Source organism: Podarcis vaucheri (genome assembly GCF_965113315.1).
Source record: "Podarcis vaucheri genome assembly, chromosome: 1".
NCBI classification, from domain to species: domain Eukaryota; kingdom Metazoa; phylum Chordata; class Lepidosauria; order Squamata; family Lacertidae; genus Podarcis; species Podarcis vaucheri.
The window spans coordinates 119,845,037-119,865,640 of NC_138759.1; the positions used below are offsets into that span (position 1 = coordinate 119,845,037).

Genomic DNA, 20,604 nt, shown 5'->3' on the forward strand with positions numbered 1-20,604 from the left:
CTGCAACATAGCTAGAGTAACCTATTTCTGTTGGAATAGCATTTGATTCTGAGTAATTACGGTCACATTGTGACCTTCCCCTGTGCTGCAATCTGTATGAATGCAAATTGTATTTCATTAATGCACTAATATTTTGAAGCTAAAGGGGGAGAAAAACCTCCTTCCTCCTAGCAGTATACTGTGTATTCCGCTTTATGACTGAACTGATCTCTTGTTCCTGGACAGGTCTGCTAAATGACAACACTTTTTGAGTAATTCCACCTTCAAACAAGTACCTTGCTTTGATGTATTACAATGATAGACTGAAGTGTTCGTGCAATACATCACCATAGTAAGCAGTTGCTTGACTCCAAGGATTGAGAGACTGAACCAGCTGTTTTTTTCCCTTAGGCATTCCTGCAATGCAGTTACACCAAACGACAAAAGTCAGAAGAGAGAGAACTCTTTAAGATTCATTGCCTGCATTTTTTTATTTTGGAAACCTTTTTACCCCACTTTTTGCCCCCCCCTTTCCAGGCTGCTTTAAAGTTTGCAACAGAAAATACGCAACTAAAATAGTACATTATATTATATGTCAATTCCATAATTAAATCAGCCGCAAGAGAAGGGCGTAAAACAGCTAGCTCAGTTTAAAAATACATCGCCACACTGATATAAAATGAGAGGCAAGATGAAGTTTGTTCTCATTAGCAATTTGATTATCAGCATGGTTTAGTGGTTAGGGTGTTGGACTGGAACATGAGATACCAGGTCCATGTAGCTCACTCAGTGGCGTAGCGTGGGGGGTGCAGGGGGGGCCAGCCGCACCGGGCGCAACATCTGGGGGTTAGGGTTAGGGGGCGCAAATCCACGGGTTAGGGGGCGCAAATTACTTGCCTTGCCCCGGGTGCTGACAACCCACGCTATGCCACTGAGCTCACTTGGATATAGTTCAGCTGGTGGAGCATGAGACTGTTAATCTCATTGCCGTGGGTTCGAGCATTGCAGGGGTTGGACTAGATAACTCTGGCGGTGCCTTCAAACTCTACAATTCTATGGCATTACCAAATGCAATGGCTCTATGATTCTATGGGCGACCTTGAGCCAATGACCCTCTCTGTCTCACACCTACATCAGAGGGAAGGAAATTAGGGTATAAATGTAATAATTGGCTGTACAGACATGAACTTAACGTACGTTCTTGAACCTTGGGCGGTTCTTTAAGCAAACTACTTGGGGTTGTACCTAGAATAATAATAATTATTCTTATTCTAGGTGCAACCCCAAGTAGGTGCAACCTCAATTATCCAATTATTATTATTATTATTCAATTTATTTATGTCTTACCTTTCTCCCAAGTTGATTTCAAGGTGGTATGCAGCATTTTTAAAATGCAAGTATAAAATACAAAGTAATAAAGGCAAACTAGTTAGAAACAATAGCTAAAATATAATGAAACACGTTTAGAAGTAGTTTTGGGACACCAGGCTCATACATGCTTACCTGGGAGTAAGTCACACTGATGTTGGAAGACAGGTATAAGATTTCGTTGTCAGTCTTGAAATGAACAACTATCCTAAACACACCAAGAAGTGAGACACATTGGACAAAATGGTACTTTCTTTTGAGTAAACAGACATAGGATTGTGCTGAAAAACAATGCTAAATGTTATTGCCTGTACAAGTTTATCAGTTCTACAGTGAAACCTGACATATGGATTTGTTTTTCAGCCTCACGTGAAGCCTTCAATCAGCCACTTCATAGCTTTTGCACACACAAGCGTTAATGAAGTTAGCGTCAAATACCAACAGAATGAGAAGCGTTATAACTACACAACACCAAAGAGTTTCCTGGAACTAATTAAACTCTACCAGAATCTGCTAGCAAAGAAGAGAAAAGAGTTGGTTCAAAAAATGGAAAGATTGGAAAATGGGCTACAAAAGCTGCAGACCACAGCTTCACAGGTAGGTTATGAAATGTTTTTCTGGGAAAGAAATACCGAAATCTCCAAGATCTCAGCAGCAACAGACATTGCCTCAGCTGTAGCATCCTCTGATTCTGGGTAGAGGAAGCGTACACTGCAGAGTTAAAGAAGAGGCACCTCACTACCATAGTCTTGAGTGGGAGCGGGAGAGTGACCTCTGACCTGGAAGTTATTTCTCCCTGCAACAGATTTAAAAACTGGGGCGGACCAAAATTCTTTGATACCCCTAATGGCCGCATGTGCACTTCCAAAAAAAGGGACAAAAACATATGCATGGAACTTGCATATATATGCCAATTTATCTGTATATATGCAATTTTAGGGGGGAAAGACTATAACATAAATACAGTACATCTGACCGAAGAGAAAACGACGGTGGCCAGGTGACTTGTGTTACATCTGCCATTGATTGACAACTTCAAGGCCCTTGCTTTCCTTTTTTATGGTTCTTTATCTTTAAATCAGCTTTTCCACCCTTTCAGCGTCTCTCCCTTCTCACTCCCATGCTATGGTCACCGTTCTTGCAGGACCAGGCACCAGGCTCCCCATACCCCAACCCATATAAATAAGAGATAAATAAGACTGATTTTGGGTTAAAACAGGCCAGAACTTTATTGGATACAGATGAAAGAGGGTTTGGCTTGGGGTGACCCCCGCAGGGACCACCATCTGGGGGAGTGCCTTTGGCCCTGGCCCCACCTGGTCCCATGGACATGGCCACTCCCCCCCCGGATCCCTTTAACGGGATACGCCAGCGTTTGGAGGGGCAGGTGGAGACTACAACCTCCCCTCCATCCGAAACACAGGATTGCCCCAATGCCCAACGGCCAACCGAGCAATGCTTGCCGCCAAACCACTCACACCTGCATCCATCCCTTGATGCCTTCAATCATATCAGACAACCAAATATGATTTCCTGGTAGGGAAAGATGCACGCCTTCCAGCTGAAACAGTGTCTCGCCCGAGAATGTGATCTTGGAGTGGTAAACCACCCAACCACCTCACTGCGCAGTTAGCCTTTTTCTGAGCCCAGTTGATGCCCGCTAGGTCCGGGTTGTGCCATTGTCGTCTCTCTACCAGGAAGGGGCACCAAAGTTCCAGTTCCCTCATGGGGGCCCCAGGGAAGCCTCTGCCCTCCCGCAACGCCAACGCACCAAGAGAGTGAGCGGACTTATGCAACCTTCCTTCCCTTTTGCTCCCCTGACTTCATGCAAATCCAGGATTGTGCTGTGGCACTACACATCCTCCAGTGGGGCTGCACAGTGACATTCTCATGCCATGCTAGGGTGTTTATTCCAGAACTTTCCACCCCTCAACAATGATCAAGCAAAAGAAGACCAACTCTAAGAAGAAAGAGAGTTCTGGCCTATTTTCTAGGGCGTAACCTTTGATAGTACCAGGGCTGGCAAGGTGGGGCAACCATCTCAGGCGGCAGGATCTACAGCAGCGGCAGATCCTGATGTAGTTATTTAAAGGTAAATGTAAAGGGACCCCTGACCATTAGGTCCAGTCGTGACCGACTCTGGGGTTGCGGCGCTCATCTCGCTTTCTTGGCCGAGGGAGCCGGCGTACAGCTTCCGGGTCATGTGGCTAGCATGACTAAGCCGCTTCTGGCGAACCAGAGCAGCGCACGAAAACATTGTTTACCTTCCCGACGGAGCGGTACCTATTTATCTACTTGCACTTAGACATGCTTTCAAACTGATAGGATGGCAGGAGCAGGGACCGAGCAACGGGAGCTCACCCCATCGCGGGGATTCAAACCGCGAACTTCTGATCGGCAAGTCCTAGGCTCTGTGGTTTAACCCACAGCGCCACCTGCGTCCCATTGTAGATATTTATTTCATCCTTATTCCTGATGTAGTTCTTCACTCACCCCTTCTTCCCTAGCAGGGAGGGGAGGGTGCCATTTTGTGGTTTACCTCAGGTGTCAAATTGTATTGGGCTGGTTCTACTTACTGTGTTCAGGATAAGAGTTTTGCTTTCGAGAGAGGAGCTATGTGGAGAGCTAATGTTTAGCGGGATAGAGAGAGGTAAGGATGAGAGTGAAGAGGCCAAACCGTACACTGTGAGCTTATAGTTCTTCTGCCATTCTATAGTATTAACAAGCTATGCATTTTTCAGTATAGTTGGGAATCCCTTTTGAATTTAGTTTTCGGTATAATATTGAACATTCTTGAACTCCTTCCTCCTTTAAGGCACACAGCACCTGTTACTCCGGAGTAGTCAAAAATCTTAAGTACAAATGATAGACGCTTTGAGACCTTAGTAAGAAATTTAGTTGTATCTTTATTGGTGTTCTTTTAATATAAAGCAAACATGTGAATCTATGTCCTGTTGGGTTTGCTATAAAAGATAATTCTGCTTTTCAAATGACATTTCAAGAAATGCTTTGGCAAGAAGACTGTCAGTTGTATGTTCTCTCCATACTGTAGCTAAATAATGGTCATTAATATTTCTTTGAATGAGACTTCATGAAAATTGTAGCTGTGAACATACAATCAGCTCATTTATGAACTAACAAGCATTGCCCTAGGGGCAGTCTCAACTGACATTCATCATTTTGCATAAAATTGACTTTCTCTGCTAATAGCATATTGTACGCACATAATTTTATCTTCTTACTTTAGCAATATCTCCTTGTGGGGGCGGGATTTGCAACTGGTTAGCTTTTCATGACTGACAGGTTCTAAACTTCCATCACTCATGATCTGGATCCACTTATTATAGACTAGTCCACAAATCCTCCCATTGCTTTTGCTTGAAATTTTTAAACAAAATTCAGAATGTTCCACTTGTACGCAACTGGGCCATTGCATCTTTCTGGGAGCTGAGAAACAGCTTAAGGCCGTGTCCACATTTGGACATTACTCAGCTGTTAATCCACTTCCCCCCAATTCAAATTAAGCCAGAGTAGTCCACATACATACTGACATCATTCGTGCATGTCACACAGCACCGGTCCCCTCAGTTGCGGGGTCAAGGCACACTGTTGGTGTCTCCTAGTAGAATTATATGCATTTTTCCAAAAAGGGATAAAAGCAGATGTTCACTTAGATGGGGAAAATATACAGGGATTCACAAATCCCTGTTGGGTTGAGGATTAAATATACTATAATTCACTCCCTGCTTCAATGTCTTGCAAATTAAAACAGGAAGAAGATAGTGGGAGCTTTTGGTTTACATGAGAGAAAGAAAGAGAGGTGTAATCAGATAACCTATCAAGGTTGCCTAATCTGCCCCTTCTGCTTTAGGCAGGGGCTAAATTTTGCCACTTTTAACTTTGTTCTATATCAGAACTCGTTACCTCAGAACTTGTTGGCAACTGCTCCTATCTGCTAGCTTGTCCTGGATTTCTTGTCACAATAGAGTATGACAATGAGACAAAACCCAGGAATATGTATGATACTCTTTAATTAAGTAAATAGCATGTCAGTTCAGAGCTTTCCCCCTCTGGTGTCAACAACATTATTTATTTCGACTTGACACAAGAAAAGTCAGAGAGATGTTTTTGGTAGAAAATTCTTCTACACATTGAAGCTGCCGATTTGCAAATAACTAGCGGTGATGGAGCTACATTCAAACGTGCTCAGCTTCTTGTTGTTGCAAGGGCTTTGAGGAACAGGTTTCAATCCTGTGCACGCTTTCATATGAGCAAACGGAACTCAGGAACTTCTTCCTGGTGGTTCTAGTAATGAAGAATAACAGAGCAATCCTAAATTGCTGGTGGTTGTGAGATTCTGCGGTGGAGGAACCACCACTTCCTAAGCCAAACTGGCTTGTTTCAAGCAGAGGGGATGTGGCTTTTTTCAGGGGGGCTATAATATCATTTTGCTTTACCCCCTTTTGAGACCCGCCACTGGTGTGATGCACCATCAGTAATACATCTATGCCCACATAATGAGGTTTCCACTGTGGGTGTAATAGCCACCTTACTTGGACTACTGCAATGCGCTCTACGTGGGGCTGCCTCTGAAGGTGACCCGGAAACTACAACTAATCCAATCCCGGAAACTACAACTAATCAGAATGCGGCAGCTAGACTGGTGACTGGGAGCGGCCGCCGAGACCACATAACACTGGTCTTGAAAGACCTACATTGGCTCCCAGTGTTCCTGAGCACAATTCAAAGTGTTGGTCCTGACCTTTAAAGCCCTAAACGGCCTTGGTCCTGTATACCTGAAGGAGCGTCTCCACCCCCATCATTCTACCTGGACACTGAGGTCCAGTGCCGAGGGCCTTCTGGCGGTTCCCTCACTGCGAGAAGCCAAGTTACAGGGAACCAGGCAGAGGGCCTTCTCGGTAGTGGCGCCCTCCCTGTGGAACGCCCTCCCACCAGAAGCCAAAGAGAAGGCAGCCCTGTTTAGGGAAGCTTTTAATGTTTGATGTATTACGGTATTTTAATATTTTGTTGGAAGCCGCCCAGAGTGGCTGGGGAGGCCCAGCCAGATGGGCGGGGTATAAATAAATTATTGTTATTTTTATTATTATTATTGGCAAGGCTCATCTCTGCCAATGGAGAGATGTTATCCTATAACGCCTTAGCTGGCCTTTGACCAAATTTGGGGTTGTTCTTGATTCTCATAATGTCAGTTCCTTTATTTTAGGGGATTTTGTGTAAAGGCTTCCATGGGCACCAGATTGGCTGTAGAATGAGAATGAGAACAGGTTGTTGGACCACATGGGCCATTTGTCTGGTCCAGCAAAGCCATTCTGATATTCTTGTGGAACAATGAAGAATGGCTGCATCGGACATTAAAGAAGCTTGTTATTCCTCGTTATTTTCATGTTTTCCCTTCTGTTTGTATAAGATGTAATGACCTCGTCCTACTTTTTCTTAAGCAGCAAGACTTCACATTTGTTCAAAAACAGCGAAATCCAAATGAGCACTGACACAACCTGCTCTGGATAGTTTGAAAATTGTTGGGAATATTTCTTTATTAAGGGACATTTTGACCCCCCGCATCAATATGCTGGTCAATAGACTGTAAAATCATACTGGTGCCTTCAAGGCAATCTTTTTTTTATAAATACAGAAATGTAATTATGCATCCTCTAGAGGGCTGAAAATAATTATACAAGTGTACAACAAAGCCCAAGGCAATGACTCCTTTTAACCGGTTGTTTTGAATATCATTTAAATCTTGTTAAAACTTAATTACCCAATTATGCTTGCTACATTTTAGGTGGAAGATCTGAAGTCTAAGCTTGCCGTTCAGGAGATAGAACTTCATCAGAGAAACAAAGACACTGAGGCTCTTATTGACAAAATTGGCCAACAGACAGAAAAACTAAGTCAAGAAAAAGCCACCGCAGATGAGGAGGAGCAGAAGGTATAGAGATATGAATGATAGACACAACTGAGTCACACACACATATAGACTTAGACCATGGTCCTAAACCCTCTTAATGGAGGGAAGAGCGCTCCAAGTGTTCCTATTTTCCAGGGACAGTTCTGGATTTACAGAAGCCATCCTGGTTTCTGATTTGATCCCGGAATGTCCCACTTTTCATCAGATAATTGTTGGAGGATGTGGAGTTACGTGCAACCCCTGAGCCAAGGAGATAAATAACTATACAACCTTTAAAAGACTCCTGAAGGCAACACTGTATAGGGAAGTGTTTTAATGTTTAATGTTTTATTATGTTTTTATGTAAGTTGGAAACCTCTGAGTGGCTAGGGCAACGCAGTCAGATGCGCAGGGTGATGATGATGATGGTGATGAATAGGGAGTTCCCAGTGCTTTTTTTCTGTGATTGTGTCAGAACATGCCACAGTTTTTCTTTGACATAGAGAGAAGCTGCACGGTCTTCTGTTGTCCAAAGAGAAGAGAGTTTTTATCATACTTGTTTGTATTGCTATTTTATTGCTGTGGCTTTGGAAATTGTTTTTAGATTGGCCTGAATTATATTTATTTTATTTTTTAAAAAAATAATACTGTATTTCAACCTTTAAAAAGTGATCTGTTATTATTCTAATTCGATGTTTATATTGTTCTGCACTGTATTGGGTGGAATCTGTCCTAAAAGGTGGTTCGTCAGTATTTGCATATATATTGCCCTATCATGATGACACCCAAAAATTGGGTGCCTTCCACAAGAGGGTTGTAAGTGGCATGACAATTATTGTGCAATACTTTCTAGGTGGCGGCCATTCAAGCAGAAGTAACAAAGCAGCAGAAAGAATCTGAAAATGACCTTGCCAAAGCTGAGCCAGCTCTAAACGCTGCAAATGCTGCCCTGAACACACTGAATAGGGTAACACCACTTCATTTATTTGTCTGAAAGGGTTCCACACTGCCCCGTTATTTAGTTCTTTTTCAAGACAGCTTCTTGCACCACATCACTGCTGCCATTAGACATCAGTTACTAGACCAGGGATTTCCCAAACTTCGGTCTTCAGCTTGTTTTGGACTACAACTCCCATTATCCCTAGCTAGCAGGACCTAGTTGACAGGGATGATGGGGATTGTAGTGCAAAAGCTGCTGGAGACCCAAGCTTGGGAAACCCTGTATTAGATGTTCAGCATGGAATATGATGTTGTTGAGTGAAATTTGCCAATCATCGCTAGATCAAGTCCAAAGGCCTTCCGTTGCTATAAAAACAATGCATCACTGGAAAAGAGGACAAAGGAGAGTGTGGATTTACATTTTTAAAATTGCATGCGGTGATTTATATGCACATATGCAAATTTAAGAGGTAATGGGCAGGGTTCTGCTAATGAGTCCGGTCAGCAGAAGCCCTGTGCAAGGACTCCCACTTGTGCAATGGGGTTTTCCATACACACACCCAGTTGGCTTAGGGGTGTTGAGAGAGACCCTGGAACCGCATTTGTGGGCTGGAGAAGAAAGATTGTTCCATCTGGGAAGTGGAAATGGATCAACTTAGCATCATGTTGAATTCCTCGCTATTACCATAATTTAGAGAGAAATACAATGCGTCTCAGGGATGCGGGTGGTGCTGTGGGTTAAACCACAAAGCCTAGGACTTGTCGATCAGAAGGTGGGCAGTTCGAATCCCCGTGATGGGGTGAGCTCCTGTTGCTCGGTCCCTGCTCCTGCCAAGCTAGTAGTTCAAAAGCACATGTGCAAGTAGATAAATAGGTACCGCTCTGGCGGGAAGGTAAACGGCGTTTCCGTGCACTGTTCTGGTTCACCAGAAGCGGCTTAGTCATGCTGGCCACATGACCTGGAAGAGGTACGCCGGCTCTCTCAGCCAATAAAGCGAGATGAGCGCCGGTGTTAACAGCTGATGGGAGTCTTCATGGCTCCTGTTGCTCTCCCCTATTAAAATTCCTTATATTTGAACTGGACTTTGAACCAGGTAAAGGTAAAGGACCTCTGGATGGTTAAGTACAGTCAAAGGAGACTATGGGGTTGCGGCACTCATCTCGCTTTCAGGCCGAGGAAGCTGGTGTTTGTCCACAGACAGCTTTCCAGGTCATGGGGCCAGCATGACTAAACCGTTTCTGGCACAATGGAACACCATGATGGAAACCTGAGCACACGGAAACAACGTTTACCTTCCCGCCATAGCGGTACTTATTTTTTTATTTGCACTGGTGTGCTTTTGAACTCCGAGGCTGGCAGGAGCCTGGGACAGAGCAATGGGAGCTCACCCCATCGCAGGGATTCGAACCACCGACCTTCTGATCAGCAAGCCCAAGAAGCTCAGGGGTTTAGACCACAGCGCCATCCACTATAAACAACTGCCCACTGTAAAGTGTGGTATGTGCTCACCTTAATTGGATGTTACGGTCCTCTTTTAAATAATGCCAAGGTTTTCCTTTGGAAATATAATTGGTCTGTTAATACGGATGTCTTTCCCTGTTGTATTTCAGCTGAACCTAACTGAGCTAAGAACTTTCCCAAACCCACCTGCTATTGTAACAAATGTGACGGCTGCAGTCCTGGTTCTCTCGTCTCCGAGCGGCAAGATTCCAAAGGACAGGAGCTGGAAAACCGCCAAGATGTATATGAGCAAGGTAAGCAGGGGACCTCTGCGAGGGGACACAGAGATTAACGCAAAAGTCTGCGTAAACATTTCTTAATCTCTGGCGTGCCTTGATCTACTAGTTACCCATAGGAGGGAAATGCCAAAGATAATGGGCATGGCAGGAGTTTGTCAAAGAACTTCAGGAAAGGAAGGAAAGTAATTAGACACCTCTGACATTCTGTCAAAGGGTGGGGGAGGGGAATGTCATGACTTTGCGCCACACATTTCCCCAAATCATACTTATTAAATGTCAGCACAGTTTCTTATAAATATAAAACCTCTTCTGTGAAGGATGGGATGTAAGAAAAGTCGGTGCACTGCCAAAGAGGCTGCAACATTTTCTGTATAATTTATGCTGCTCATAACTCCTCAACAGTATTTTTAGTAGTAGTAGTAGTAGCTATTATTATTATTATTATTATTATTATTATTATTATTATTATTGCTGCTGCTGCTGCTACTATTATTAAGGTGCCAAAAATATGTGCATCTTGTGAAGTGGTTAGAAGCAAAAGGAAATCACAGGAATTTTTTTAAAGCGCTAACAGCTATTGAGGGGGCAGCTTTTTCAGTTAATTTCTTTGACTTTACAGTGGTACCTTGGTTTACAAACTTAATCCGTTCCAGAAGTCCGTTCTTAAACCAAAGCATTCTTAAACCAAGGCGTGCTTTCCCATAGCAGTGGGAGACTCAATTTACAAATGGAACACACACAACAGGAAGCGAAACATTTTCTGCTTCCAAGGCAAAGTTCACAAACCAAAACAGCTGCTTCCGGGTTTGCAGCAATCTTAATCCAAGTTGTTCATAAACTAAGCTGTTCTGAAACCAAGGTACCACTGTACTTTGAAGGTACTGATTATCCCAAAACATGGCCAAAAGGTCTCTTTCAAAACATTAAAGAGTAAACTTTGATCAGATATTTTGTCAGGGGGTCATACTAGCTTCACACAATGACCGCTCCCAGCTTAAAAAGGGGGCGCCCTTTGCGTGGGCGCGTGCAGCCCCTAGATCTGGAGCAGCCCCAACAGCATAGGCTTGGCTTGCCTTCCCTCAGGTGGGATACCTGGAGGTCTCCGCCTACCTCAGTCAGTTGTCCAATCCCACCTGGGGGAAGCGTTGCCAAGGAGACCAGGCCAGGTAGGGGGAGGGATTACCTGCCCACACAATAGAGGGAGGATCTTACCTAGGAATCCTCACTTGGCTCCAGAGCTTCTCCCACCCTACCCACCCTCAGTTAATGCCTTCCTTTGCAGGTTAACTTTTCTTCACAGGTTTTGCAGGTTAACTTTTCTTCACAGGTATGCGGGCGCTGCTACGTTAAGGTCGCTGTTAAAGGGCCGGAAAGGAATTTCCCTGCATTGGCAGGTTTCGCCTTTCCCGTAGCAAAATGTCACAACTTTGGCGGTATCAGGCCTTGGGCGGAATCCTTTTGTCCATCTTCCTCTTGCGGCGGCGATACCAGGGTTCCCCGTTAAAGGGGTTTTCTGAAGGGAGGCTTTGGCCGTACACCGAAAGGTCGTCATTGCTCTCTCCTGCGGCGGCGGCGTTACGGGGGCAGCCATCTCTGCTTGAACATATGTTCTCCAGAGCTGGCCCATCCCCCCCCACACACACACTGGATAACCCTGATGCTCCCTAGGTCCCCGGCTGGGGACCAGGGAGGGAGAACGCCCAATGCCTGAGCCAAGGTCTACCCACATTTGAAATTTAATAAAGTTGTGGCCAATTTAATCCCATAGCACGTTGTCTTGAGTCGTTATTCCACATGACGGGGGGACCGTGCAGGATCTGGGGACTCTGCCTGTCCACGCAATTTAGTTAATTGTGTGTTTTCTCCTGCTCTGGAGGGTAGGACTCGAGGCAATGGTTTCAAGCTTACAATAAAGGAGATTCTGACTTAAACATTCAGAAAAACTTTCTGACAGTAAGAGCTGTTCGGCAGCGGAACAGACTCCCACGAGAGGTGGTGGACTCTCCTTCCTTGGAGGTTTTTACACAGAGGTTGGATGGCCATCTGTCATGGATGCTTCAGTTGAGATTCCTGCATTGCAGGGGGTTAGACTAGATGAACCTTAGGGTCCCTTCCAACTCTAAGATTCTATGATTTGGGGTGGCCTCCTTCTCTTTGCTCTTTAGGTAGATGAATTCCTCCAGAGTCTCATCAATTTTGATAAAGAACATATCCCTGAAGCCACTGTTAAAGCTGTAAAAGAAGATTATCTGAGTGATCCAGAGTTCAGCCCAGAGTTTGTATGGACAAAATCTTCAGCAGCTGCTGGTCTTTGTGCATGGGTTATTAATATCATTAAATTCCACGAGGTAGGAATTAATAATATTTACCTTGGCTCTACTTTATTTTCTAATTGCTTAAGAAATCGTACTCATATTTATTTATTACAGTTCTAACCCTGCTTTACCTCCAAAGAGTTCAAGGTAGTGTACAAGGCTCTTCCTCTACCTGTTTTGTCCTCACAAGAACTGTGTGAGGCAGGTGAGGTTGAAGATGTTGACTGGCCCAAGCCCAACCCATAAACTTCATGGCTGAGTGGAAATTTGATTCCACAGCTCTACTCTACCAGGCACTCTCATCATTGTGTCATCATAGTGTACCTTCAGGAAAATGGATACACGCTTTGGACAGCCTTAAGCTATTTGAAGGGACACTGGTGGTGCTGTGGTCTAACCACAGATCCTAGGGCTTGCCAATCAGAAGGTCAGCGGTTCAAATCCCCGCGATGGGGTGCGCTCCCGTTGCTCGATTCCTGCTCCTGCCAACCTAGCAGTTCGAAAGCATGTCTAAGTGCAAGTAGATAAATAGGTACCACTCTGGTGGGAAGGTAAACGGCGTTTCCACACGCTTCTCTGGTTCGCCAGAAGCGGCTTAGTCATGCTGGCCACATGACCCGGAAGAGGTACGCCGGCTTTCTCAGCCAATAAAGCGAGATGAGCGCCGCAACCCCAGAGTCGGTCACAACTGGACCTAATGGTCAGGGGTCCCTTTACCTTTAAGGAGTCTCAAAGCGGCTAACAATCTCCTTTCCCTTCCTCCCCCACAACAAACACTCTGTGAGGTGAGTGGGGCTGAGAGACTTCAAAGAAGCGTGACTGGCCCAAGGTCACCCAGCAGCTGCATGTGGAGGAGCGGAGACGCGAACCTGGTTCACCAGATTAGGAGTCTACTGCTCTTAACCACTACACCACACTGGCTCTCAACCACAAGGTGCTCTGAATGCACATGGAAAGTTTCGTTTTGAGGGCCCTAATATAGTATAGATGCCTGGTAACATTAAACTTGTATTTTATTTTTTCGGGCATTTCTTAGTGGTATTGTAGAAATGATATTACCCTCCGCGTCTTATGAGTGGAACTTTACCTTACTGGATGTGAAATCTGCGCTCTTTCACTCAGCAGTTGTCTATCAACTCCCCTTCAAACTGTTTAAATTTATGCTCACTGTGGATCAAGCTCCACAGAAGGAGCGTTTGACTATCTGACTGCTGTCACTTGAGTAGGAGTCAATGTGTATTTTACACAGAGCCAACATACACCCTTCCCATTCAAAAATTGTCATCACTGTTTTAATTAAAAGGTCCATAAACCACACTACAATTTGTATGGCTCTAACTATAATTCTTAGCACAACGTGGTTACAAACAATGACATAACGTTGTTTTAGTATGTACTAACTAAAACAAGGTTGTAATGTTTACATTGGGTTCTGTTTCTTTGATATATGCACAGAAGAGGGCTTGCTGTTAGGTGTGGTGCCATGTTTATGATTAAACACTTTATTCGTACTCATATGTCAATCTATTAGTGAGCTGTTAATTCAAATGCTACTATGATGTATTTTATCGCCATTAGCACATTTATCACAGGTAGATATAAAACTTAGACAAAGGTGTATGTTCTCATTAATGATGAACAGCCTATTCATCTTACTAGAATGTAATTAATGTAGGTTGCAATACTTAATTTTTCACTGTTTGTCATGATGCATATTTAACATTTCTTCTATCCTTTATCAATCTGCTTTCCTTTTGCGTGGACATGTCCAAAAGATATATGTAAGTGTGGTACTTTCACATGTGTGTGTGTGTGTTTTAAAAGTTGGCAATTTCTTTTTCTGTATGTTATAGCCAGTAGCGTTTGTACAAACGTCAGGCGTGTTCATACTGATTATATGAACATTTTTTCCCTTAATTATTATATGTTTAACGTTGATTAGTTGAACCCATAAAACAAGTGTGAAAGATCAGTTCTGCTGGTGGTTTGATCCCATCTTATAACGGATGTTCATATGACATAATGTACTTTCCCTGCTAATAAGTTCCATTTTAATGTCGAACCTTCATGGACTGTTATATGTGTGTATACTGTTTCATAACAAGCGATGATCAGCACAGGGATCCTGCAAGAAAAGGTAATGGAGAAAATTACATAAAATGGAACAGAGGGGAAAGTAAGCATGTACTCACTAACCCTGACTCCTCACCTAACATAACTCATTTCCCACCAAAACCCTAAGTAAATGTATCGTTGTAACTGCGAACACTCTCTTTTTCTAAATTGCTGCTGTTTGGGGACACATCTCAGGTCAGGCTGTGACAAAATAATGGGTACAGTGGTATCTCGGTTTACAAACAGTCCTGTTTACGAACTATTCGGTTTATGAACTCCGCAAAACCGGTAATGTCCCGGTTAGCGAACTTTACCTTGGTCTACAAACAGAATCGGAACAGAGGAAGGGCACCGGCAGCGGAAGGCCTCATCAGGGAAAGCACGCCTCAATTTAAGAACGGATTCAGTTTAACAACGGACTTCAGGAACGGATTAAGTTTGTAAACTGAGGTACCACTGTATTGAGAAACTGTCCAGTTGAAGATCAATGAACTTCAAGCTCCAAGCTTAGAATCACTGAACTGAGTCCGCATTAGACAGTGTCCACTTTCAAACTGTTATAAGTTTTTCAAACGATTCTATGATTCTAACCCTTTTTGAGCTTTCCGGACCGCTATCTGAATTCAGGCCTCTATCAACTTACCACTTTCTGTGGTAAATTTATGTGATGTGCAGTGCACAGTTTAAACATCTATCCTGCTCTAACCTTTTAGGTTTACTGCGAAGTAGACCAAAAACGGCAAGCCCTGGCACAGGCCAACGCAGACTTGGTCGTTGCAGCGGAAAAACTTGAGTCAATAAGGAAGAAGCTCAATGTAAGTGTTATTGTCTTCAATTTACCTTCCGATCTCCTACATATCAAACGTAGGGCACCATTCCTTATATGTCAAAATTTAAAATTCCATTATTGTTCTTGGAGGCAATGAAAGGGTTTCTAGCCTGGATAATCATTTGTTGTGTTTTGTTTGGCTTGATGTACTCGTCCGAAATAATAGAACAAAGTATTATTGTTATTGTCTCCTATGACCCCAATTGCCTATTTACCCACTGATTAGGAGCTTTTTAAAAAAGGATCTGTAGGTGGGTTTTCTCTTTGATATTTGAGCGACATGTATTCAATATTAGTTTAGCTTTGCTGGCTACAAAGTGGGGGAGGGACACAGTGATGTGGCAGTCATTTTTGGCTGTAGCCTAGCCTATTTCTCAGATAAATGTGTTCCTTGATATAAATGGCGAAGTTTCCATTTAGAGTTCAGTTGCAATTCAGGGAACACTCTGTTTAGGCTGGCTTAAGCTTTCAGTTGCAAGAAGTATCCATCATAAAAGGAAAAAGAATTTCTTCCTCTTAATTTGGGGGAGACTACACCTTCTTGATCCACCTGATAGAGGTGCCATGCACCAGCGGATAAATGTATTCTAGTTTCCTTCCACTACTTGAACTGCAGTCTTGTATGCACTTACCAGGGAGTAAAGGTGTTTCCAGATGGGTGTTTATTGTGCTTCTAAGGTACACACGTTTGTTTGATTTTGCCGCACCCACAAAACATTGATATGAAAATGCCACCCCGTATTGTCGACACTCTGATTTCAGCTGGATTTATCTTTTTTCGGGGGAAATGCAATAAATAATATTTGAAAACTGTTGCCAGCAAACCATATGCAGTGTCTAAATATGCTTAGGATTGTGCTGTTAAATGAACAAAGAAGATGAATTTAAATGGAAAAAGTTTGCTTTAACACAGTAGGAATCATTAGTGTAGCCCTGAGCCTAGGGCTTGCCGATTGGAAGGTCGCGGTTCGAATGGCCGCGATGGGGTGAGCTCCCATTGCTCACTCACAGCTCCTGCCAACCTAGCAGTTTGAAAGCATGTCAATGTCCAAGTAGATAAATAGGTACTGTTCCGGCAGGAAGGTAAAGGGCGTTTCTGTGTGCTGCTCTGGATTCGCCAGAAGCGGCTTAGTCATGCTGGCCACATGACCCAGAAAATTGTCTGCGGACAAACGCCAGCTCCCTTGGCCAATAAAGCAATATGACCGCCGTAACCCCATGGTCGTTCGCGACTGGACTTAACTGTCAGGGGTCCTTTACCTTTACATTTAAGCATTATTACATGAAAAGGAATCCCAGTAAACTCAAAGGGAATTCAGGTCAATGTGCCCAGTAATTCAGCAAACAAATGGTGTTTGCAGTCAATGTGCATAGTTTGTTTGATCTGTGACTTCAGTAATACTGATTTTAAACTCGGCAGTTCTAAAAATTACATTTGTTTTTATACAGGTGTGCAGTTCCTCTTTATTTGATATTATGTTTGGTGAATTACTAAATCATGACATAGTATTAAATGTGAAACTGTAGAGCATGGAGCAAACCAACAAACTCTCAGGCCTATTTCAACTGATAAGGAATAACAAAGTATAAAGCTGTTGTTAACCTTTGTGACTTTTCCCAAGTTTCAAAGCTAGTTGTAAAAACAAGTTGTAAAATCCACCAGTAGGTGAAGAATTTATTCTATTTATGACTTGACCATTTAACTCCAAACAAGAATTTCAAATAACACTAGGGAATGATGAACATTTGAACTCAGAATGTTCTGGAGGGGGTTTTCCCCTTAATTCTAAACTCCGGTTTCTCAGCAGAGATATTGATTTTCTTGCATTTGTCCAATAACCAACAAAAATGGGTCTGGTCATTCAACTGGAATGCTAGTTACATTTAGTAGTTACATTTAATTCAAGGACTTTTAACTCACTTTTGCTGCTGTTTTTCAGTTTGATCATTTCTGAAAGGGGTCCACCATGTGTGCAAAGCCGCCTGGGTGTTTTTTGGAGCACAATGCTCACTTTCAACATGGGTCACCTCCTACAAATGTATCATGATCTCATTCCATACATACAGTCTCATAAGTCATGATTCATGGCAGCTTCACACGAACCAACGCACACCTGTGCAAACAGGTACACATTCTCTCGCAGATACAGCCATTGCTTCCCATGTCCCTGTTCAGATCAATGCCTTCCCGTTGCTAACTCTCAGCCCAACATTTCAAAAAAATTCTGGTGCACCACTGGATACACACAAAAATAGCAAGCAATATTTTTTAAAATGTTAAAGGAACAGGAGCAGGGCTTTTACAGGTAAAGGTAAAGGGACCCCTGACCATTAGGTCCAGTTGTGACCGACTCTGGGATTGCGGCGCTCATCTCGCTTTATTGGCCAAGGGAGCCAGCGTGCAGCTTCCGGGTCATGTGGCCAGCATGACAAAGCCGCTTCTGGCGAACCAGAGCAGCGCATGGAAACGCCGTTTACCTTCCCGCTGGAGCGGCACCTATTTATCTACTTGCATTTGGCATGCTTTTGAACTGCTAGGTGGGCAGGAGCAGGGACCGAGCAACGGGAGCTCACCCCGTCACGGGGATTCGAACCACCGACCTTCTGATAGGCAAGTCCTAGGCTCTGTGGTTTAACCCACAGCGCCACCTGCGTCAGGGCTTTTATAGAAGTTGGCAAAAGAGAGAGAGGTATAATGTCTGGTCTGCAGTTAAGGAGTGGGTGCCACATTGCCTGCTAGAGTGCAATCGCCAGGTTGCAATTCTCTGATTTCTTCTGCCTCAAATTGATTGTTTGCAAACAATCAATGAGAAGCAAAACAAACAATGACAAGCAAAAACAAGCAAACAAACAATGACTCAGTAGTCTCAGTTGCACATAGGCAAAATCAAACAGTGTTCCATTTTTAGCAAACTGAATATTTTTTTTTTATTTACCAAGAGCTCTTATATCAGTAACTCCTGATCATTTATGAACAAATTAAATAGCAGCAACTCAATAGAGATCCTCGGACACAAATCTCTCTACCCTTCTATCCATTGTGAAAATGAACCTTTTTATTTCTTTCACATTTTACTTTTCGCTTTATTTTATAAACTTCTAAGTTTTCTGCTCTCGACCCTTCTATAGTGTTTCAAAAAATTGTAAGTGTCATCATGTTGTGACATCAAATGGGGCCGTAATAAGACTATTTTAAGAAGAAGTGTTCAACATTACATAGGCTTAAAAAAATATTTGGAAGATAGTGTATTAATGTCAAAACTGTCACGGTGCTTAGATGCCAAGCCCAGACTGTATGCATGCAACCTTTTAAAAGTAAATCCAAAATTAGATGATACAGATCTGAATTCTTTTGTAATTTTGAGAAAGAGTATTTCAAAGGAAGTGCAATCTATCTACCTTCTGTCGATCTATGTTGGATCCTCCTCACAGAGGGTCCATGTTGCGTGTGGCCCCGGAACTCCCCCCCACTGGCCTGGAGACGGGCCTTTGCCCCGACCCGGGCTGGTAGTATTATAATTGCGCCACCGCTTCTTGGCCAATCGGCTTGGTGGTGTGATTTGGGGCTTTGTTTTTAAGCGACAGTGCGGCATGGGGAACCCCTCTTGCTTGCGCTGCTGAACACCCACCTGCCCGCCCTGTTGTTAGGATGGTGTCTGGCCTTGCTTTGGACTTTGGTTGGCAGCCTGTTTTGGGACAGGGGCCGGACAGGAATTTTGTCCAGTGTGGCAAATGGGCAGTGGCCACTTGGTTTTTGCCTACCTCTCAGCAACTGTCACAACTTTGTAAGGTTTGGCGGTTAGGCATTGGTTTAGGGGAATGTGGGGAGGGGAGGTGCGGCCATCACCTGCCCCTCCATTTGATAGGGTATTCCGTTAAAGGAATCCAGGGGTCTGGATCTTGTCCGAAGCCTGGGGAGGGGCTAGGGCCATGCTAGGACCCCCGGGAACCCCAGGGGTGAGCACCAGTCAACAGCCATTGTTGGAGCTCCCTCTGCTGGTAGTTTACCCTTTGCAGGCTCCCTGCTGGGTGGGCAGGAGCCAGATATAGTCGTTAGATACCAATGCCTAAGCCAATACCAGTCACACTTGTTTATTCAATAAAGCTGTGGCCTAAATTTGCCCATTAACCTTTAAACTAAATTCTGTCTCCTTGGTGTCTTCATTTTCATGGGTGGGGGTTTGGGGGCTTGACACACAACTATCTATCTATCTATCTATCTATCATCATCATCATCATCATCAATCTATCATCATTTATCTATCATCTATCTATAGTCTATCTATCTGCTATTTAGAAGTGTGTGAATATGTAAGGAATGATCCTGTTGCAAACAAAATAGTAGAACAAACTTTCTCAGTTTTGCAGTAGTTTAGCCTTATTAATTAATATATGCCTTGACTTCCTTCCAAATAGCTAAGGAAAGCACACAAGGTTTTGGGAGTGGGGGTCTCTTCCCCCACCCAGACGCAGGCCAGGTCCAGAACTAATTGGTTTCAACACGGTTGTATTGTCATACCCCTTTCTGGGTCCTACCCTTGCAACTCCTTTTATTTCTTCGCTGTGTAATTTGGCCGGGCCAAATACTGAAGATGAAAAGAAACAATAATCCTGTTGTTACTATTAGGCAATTATAAGGTACACTACAGAGAGAACACACACCAGCAGTGGAGAAGTTGCTGTCTACTTGTTTTCTAAGCATCCTACTAAAGTCCTTAATTCTCTTGTAGGAATCAGTGGGACTTAACATTGTTTTTGTGTCCAGCATTAGGAGTTACTAAGAAAGGCATTGAAGATGATGATGTTATATCAGTCTTTGTTGGAGTCACATTTAGAATACGCTGCACAGGAGCTCTCAAAAAATGATAATAAAAAGCCAGAGGAGGTACAGAAAAGGGCAATCAAAATTATCATGTGTTACAAAGTTTCTTTTCCGCAAGGAAAAGCTGAAGGGATTAGGGTCTTTTGGTTTGGGGGAAGACAGCGAAGGAGAATGTGTCACAAGTTTTATAAAATTATGATACACATAGTGCCAAGAAAACAAATAGGGTGAAACAATTATCCCTCAGTCAACACAATACAACACAGGGTTGTAAGACTGATTGGCTGTAGGTTCAGGATGAAGCAAAGGAAATATTCTTCATACAGTTTGTAGTAAACTTTTGGATTCATTAATGTGATTGCTGCTACTAGTGGAGATAATTTTGTAAGGGGTTAGACTAATTCTTGGCGAACCTAATAATAGATCTTAATGAGATTCCATATTCAGTCATCGTCCCCACACAAATTTGATTATCATTATGTAAGAGAGGGAACGGGATGCTGGTGGCGCTGTGGGTTAAACCACAGAGCCTAGGACTTGCTGATTAGAAGGTCGGCGGTTCGAATCCCCGCAACGGGGTGAGCTCCCA

General features: G+C 43.5%; 1 protein-coding gene across 1 annotated transcript in view; it reads left to right on the forward strand.

Moving 5' to 3' along the window:
• Positions 1–20,604, forward strand: part of LOC309525014 (dynein axonemal heavy chain 11-like) — a 227,395-nt gene that overhangs the window by 143,532 nt on the left and 63,259 nt on the right. Inside the window, exons 47-52 of the mRNA XM_082210341.1 lie at positions 1,711–1,944; positions 7,151–7,297; positions 8,109–8,222; positions 9,806–9,949; positions 12,100–12,282; positions 15,078–15,179. Coding sequence (XP_082066467.1) covers positions 1,711–1,944; positions 7,151–7,297; positions 8,109–8,222; positions 9,806–9,949; positions 12,100–12,282; positions 15,078–15,179 — 924 coding nt within the window. The remainder of the gene's footprint in view (positions 1–1,710; positions 1,945–7,150; positions 7,298–8,108; positions 8,223–9,805; positions 9,950–12,099; positions 12,283–15,077; positions 15,180–20,604) is intronic.